Raw genomic sequence first — 4768 nt, forward strand, 5'->3', positions numbered from 1 at the left:
TTTTAATTAATGATACGATTCATATAAATGTTTTTGGATTAAATTGTGTAAAAAAAATTTAGAATTTTAAATTAGAATTCATTTCAAATAAAAAATATTTTCAGTATTAAATTTTTTTATTATATTTGAAAATAATTATTAATAGAATCCTCTCTCTTGCAATTAAATGTTTCTTCAGTAAAAATGTTTATAATACAATCCTAACATGTAGCTAACACACTGTACAAAAGATCTATTTTGAAACCAGAATAGACGCAACCCTAATTTGCCTTCTCCACTTTTGTAACAGTAGTGTTTAGGCAATTGGTTCCTTCCCTAAGTTCCCTTATTACTTACCAATCCTCCTCTGTCCGTTGGACAATATTCTTGTCGGTGCACGTATTTAATTTTTCACTGCAAGCTAAAAAACAATGTCAGCCCGTCAATACAACCGTACTGCCATTAAATTTAACGAGGAGAGAGCAGATGGCTCACTTCTCCACAATACCATTTTTATAAATGTATACTTTCTACTTCTGTTTTGTGTATTAATATAAAAGCATATCTGATGTACCCACATATCTCATCTCCTCCCCACGCATTTAAAGGGTTCCATTTGCCGCTCTTAAATATTCTAACCTCCCATTTTTTTAAAGGAAAACGACGCATCCAGCGCTGTTGATGACGAGTGCACATTAAATACTAACTAAATAAACTTCGAGATTGTCCACGTAGCTGCATCAAGTCAAAAATGCATTGAAGGGAGCCTATGTGGTGTCTGAACATGAAGCACCCTGCAAACCAAACTAACAATGCCATTCAATGAACGTTCATAATTCCCAACCTTTCCCGCCAATAATACTCACTTCTAACCGACTCGGATCGTTGGGAATCCACCAACTCAGATGACCGTCACTCCTTTCATTAAATATGGACGTGATACTCAATTAAGTTGGGTAGATGCCACATTAGTTTCGCAGAGAGGCGTACTGATTTAAACTAGGCGTTGAGAATTGTCCCATCCATTAATGTCATCAAAGCTCTCGGCGAGCCAAAGCTCCCTATTTATACACACAAATTCCTTCTACGTAGGCATCTCAGATTCGCTGTAATTTGATGCTAGCAGGATTGGCTGGCTTCTACAAGATGAAGATCTTAATTGGTTTGACTGTTCTTGTGCTATGTGTTTTCTTTCGTTCAAATTTTATATAGCTTGTAATGGTGTATTTGATACAAATCATTTAATATTTGATAAGTAGGAGATACTTATTTCAGAATTTAATTATGTAGTCTCATTTTTAACAAGTAGCAGTTTCATGAGAAGTAGTAATCTTACAAGAATCTTTCTGATAAAAATGAATGGTACACTTAGCACTATTATATTTAAAGTGATGCTCAAATGAAACATTTAGTTAAGCATGCTTGAGTTGGAACATGCTTAGATGCTCGAGTCGGAACATGCTTGAGTTGGAGTTGTTCTAAGATAGATGATATTTTTAACATATCCAATTTTAATAAGAGAATGTAGCTTCTAGAATTTAGAAGCTATGTTCTCTTGTTTATATAATGAATTGTAGAAATCTCTTTGAAGTGATCCAACCCAATACTTCATCCAGGTAAACATTATTGTGAATTATTGTTTAAGTTCAATGAATGTTAAGGTGTACCATTGGTTTAAATTCGAAATGGGTTCGTTCATATGAATATTTGTCCACAAAGATTAATAAATTTAACTCAAAAGCTACACAGATAAATCCTACTCTCATAACTATGTTTTAGACAGTCGAATCTACTCTGATAGCAATATCATCTAGGAAATACTTATGAATCTTGGTTGTGTGGAATTGACAGTCAGTATTGGCTATCGAAGCCGCCGCTTTGAATGGTGAAAGAGTATCTCCGAGCTTAACGTACTGGCACGAGAAGCTGCCGACGACGGCCATGCCAGAAACTCTGAAGGTCCTCACAGTCAGTATTGGCTATCGAAGCCGCCGCTTTGAATGGTGAAAGAGTATCTCCGAGCTTAACGTACTGGCACGAGAAGCTGCCGACGACGGCCATGCCAGAAACTCTGAAGGTCCTCATCTCAGCCGAGGACGAGAAGGTGGCGGTGAACGTGGGCAAGGGAGGAGTGAACGTGAACGTGGGGAAGGGCAATACACCACCAAAAGCGCCAGCACCTGCACCGAAAGGCAAGGGAAAAGGCGTTGGGGTAGCTGTGAAACCTCCAGTAAAAGGCGGTGGGGGCGGCGGCGTCTCTGTAAGAACCCCCGGCAAAGGGGTCGGAGTACATGTCGGCACACAGAGTCCATACGACTACAACTACGCTGCAGATACCCAAATGCTAGCTGACCCATCTCTCTCCATGTTTCTGCTGGAAAAAGATTTGCACAGCGGAACAAAAGTATCTTTACGCTTAGTCCAGGAGAACAATCCAGACGCCCAAAAGACTCAATTTCTTCCCCGTGGTGTAGCAGAACAAATCCCCTTCACCTCCGACAAGTTTTCTGTGGCTTTGAAGGAGCTCAACGTAGAGCAAGATTCTGACATGGGTGTGGCCATGAAGGAGACTTTACAGGAATGTGAGAGTCCCGCCATTAAGGGCGAAAGCAAGTACTGTGCTACATCGTTGGAGTCCATGATTGACTACAGCACTTCAAGGCTGGGAAGCAACCATGTAACTGTTTTAGCAACCAATGTTCCAAAGACAGCAAAATCCATGAAGCAGGAATATACCATCGTGGGAGTTAAGTATGTGAGCAAACCAGGGGAGAAATCGGTGGTGTGTCACAGTCAGAAATAGGCTTACGCAGTGTTTTACTGCCATGAAGCTCAGGGCACAAGGACTGCTAGGGTTTGGGTTAAGGGCGAAGATGGCAGTCGGGCTGAGGCTGTGGCAGTTTGCCACGCAGACACTAGTGCTTGGAACCCTAACCACGTGGCATTCCAGGTCTTGAATGTGAAGCCTGGTGCTGCTTCTCTCTGCCATTTCATTCCTCAGGATCACGTTGTCTGGCTTCCAGTCAACTAAGCGACGTCACTTGTTCAGGCGTTCATGCTATATATACATTATATATATACCTATTTATATTGTCGGTACCCAGTATTAGGCCATGCTTATTAAGTTTGTTGTGTGGGGCAGTAGCTCTCTGTCTGTAGTTTTATCATTGTACAATCAATAAAGGTATTATGTTACTGAGATTCGGTGAGATGATAATGTGCATTTTTAATAATGCGAACTGTTGGGCTCTCATTGTGCACCACAGACTCTCTGAAGTGAATGTGCACTGAACAGGGTTAGAAATTTGAGCCACTTCGGTGACCGCTGGTTTCAACTTCTAATTCTGTCTGACTTTTTACAAATAAAATTTATGGAGAGGATTATAGATCAAATTTAAAAAATCTTTTTGGTATAAATTAATTAATTTCATATGATTAATCTTCATTAAATGTTAGTTTTATTTTAGAATATTAAATAATTCATATGCAAAATATATATATATATATATAAGTTTCTTTTTAAATCTAGATTTAAGAAAATATAATTTTTAAAGTCTTTATCTTTCAATATGAAATGGTTTGCATTTCTTTTAAACCTAAATTGAAAAACATGATTTTTTAAAGAGAAGTTTTTTAAAATCTAATTTATTTTTTTCAACATTTAATAAATAATAATAATGATAGTAGGTTGCTTTTTAATTTGGATTTGTTTCTTTTAAATGAACATTTAAAAATCTAATTTATTTGTTTTTATTTAATAAATAATAATAATAATAGATAGATAGTCTTTAACTTTTTTTTAATTATCTGATAAAAAAGTTGTGGGGGTCTCATTGCTGACTAATCATTAAAATTACATAGATAAAAAAGTTGGGTGGGTGTCATTGTGGTTCATTGCTGACTAATCATTAAAATTACATAGATAAAAAAGTTGGGTGGGTGTCATTGTGGTGTTACGCCTTTCGGTGTAATTAATAATGATGATATGGATGTATATATCATTTTTGATGGAGGAGAAGATTCGAGATAAATATTAATTTTTTAAAAACTTATTATGTTGTTTTGGATATATGTATGCTATTGAAAATTTGGCCTATAGGCATAAGTGTTCTTAGTATTTGTAGGTATTAGCTTCTTAGTAGAAATAGTTGAATTATAGATTTTGGTAATTTTTATTTTAAATATACATTGACTATAATTTAATACTTAAGAATAAAGTTAAAATAGAAGTTATCTTGAGTTGTTACCAAGGGAAATGAATTTTTCGAAGTCACTTATGCATTAAACTCTCCATCGAAATCACTTATGGTTGATCTCAATCCAATCATAGTTCTTACAATTTGAACCTTTGTAGATGGCGTATAATCAAAGAACACCCATCATTTTCATTAATTGTGTTCAATTAATTTATATCTAACCTTAAATTCAAATTGATATTGAAAACATATTTGTTATGAATATTAAAGAAAGTATACCTACTTTTAAATATTATTTTGTTTGTAAAAATAAGTAATTACTTTTTTATCTTTTGTTTGGAGAAAGGCCAATTTGGAGTAATTATAAAATTATAAATGTTTGACCATTAAACACCTAATTTGAAGTTATTAGGTTAAGCTATTACAAATAGAGAAAATGAGTCCTATCGAAGTCACGGGGTTTGCCCAAACATAGTCACCTTGGTGGATAGCAATCAAAGACCACACCATCATCCTCACTAATTGTGCTCAATCAATTGATAAAAACCTTTGAACCCAAATTTAATATTTGAGAACATATTTATTATGAAAAT

The 4768-nt window shown here is 35.5% G+C and overlaps 1 protein-coding gene across 1 annotated transcript; it reads left to right on the forward strand.

Annotated features, from left to right (window-relative positions):
• Nucleotides 1-1011: 1011 nt before the first annotated feature.
• On the forward strand, nucleotides 1012-3178 carry LOC131072887 (BURP domain protein RD22). Its single transcript, XM_058009182.2, is given in 2 exon segments — nucleotides 1012-1141; nucleotides 1831-3178. A coding segment is annotated over 1 exon segment (972 nt). The 5' UTR covers nucleotides 1012-1141; nucleotides 1831-2038; the 3' UTR covers nucleotides 3011-3178.
• The last annotated feature ends 1590 nt before the right edge of the window (nucleotides 3179-4768 follow it).

Source organism: Cryptomeria japonica, chromosome 11 (assembly GCF_030272615.1).
Source record: "Cryptomeria japonica chromosome 11, Sugi_1.0, whole genome shotgun sequence".
Taxonomy (NCBI): Eukaryota; Viridiplantae; Streptophyta; class Pinopsida; order Cupressales; family Cupressaceae; genus Cryptomeria; species Cryptomeria japonica.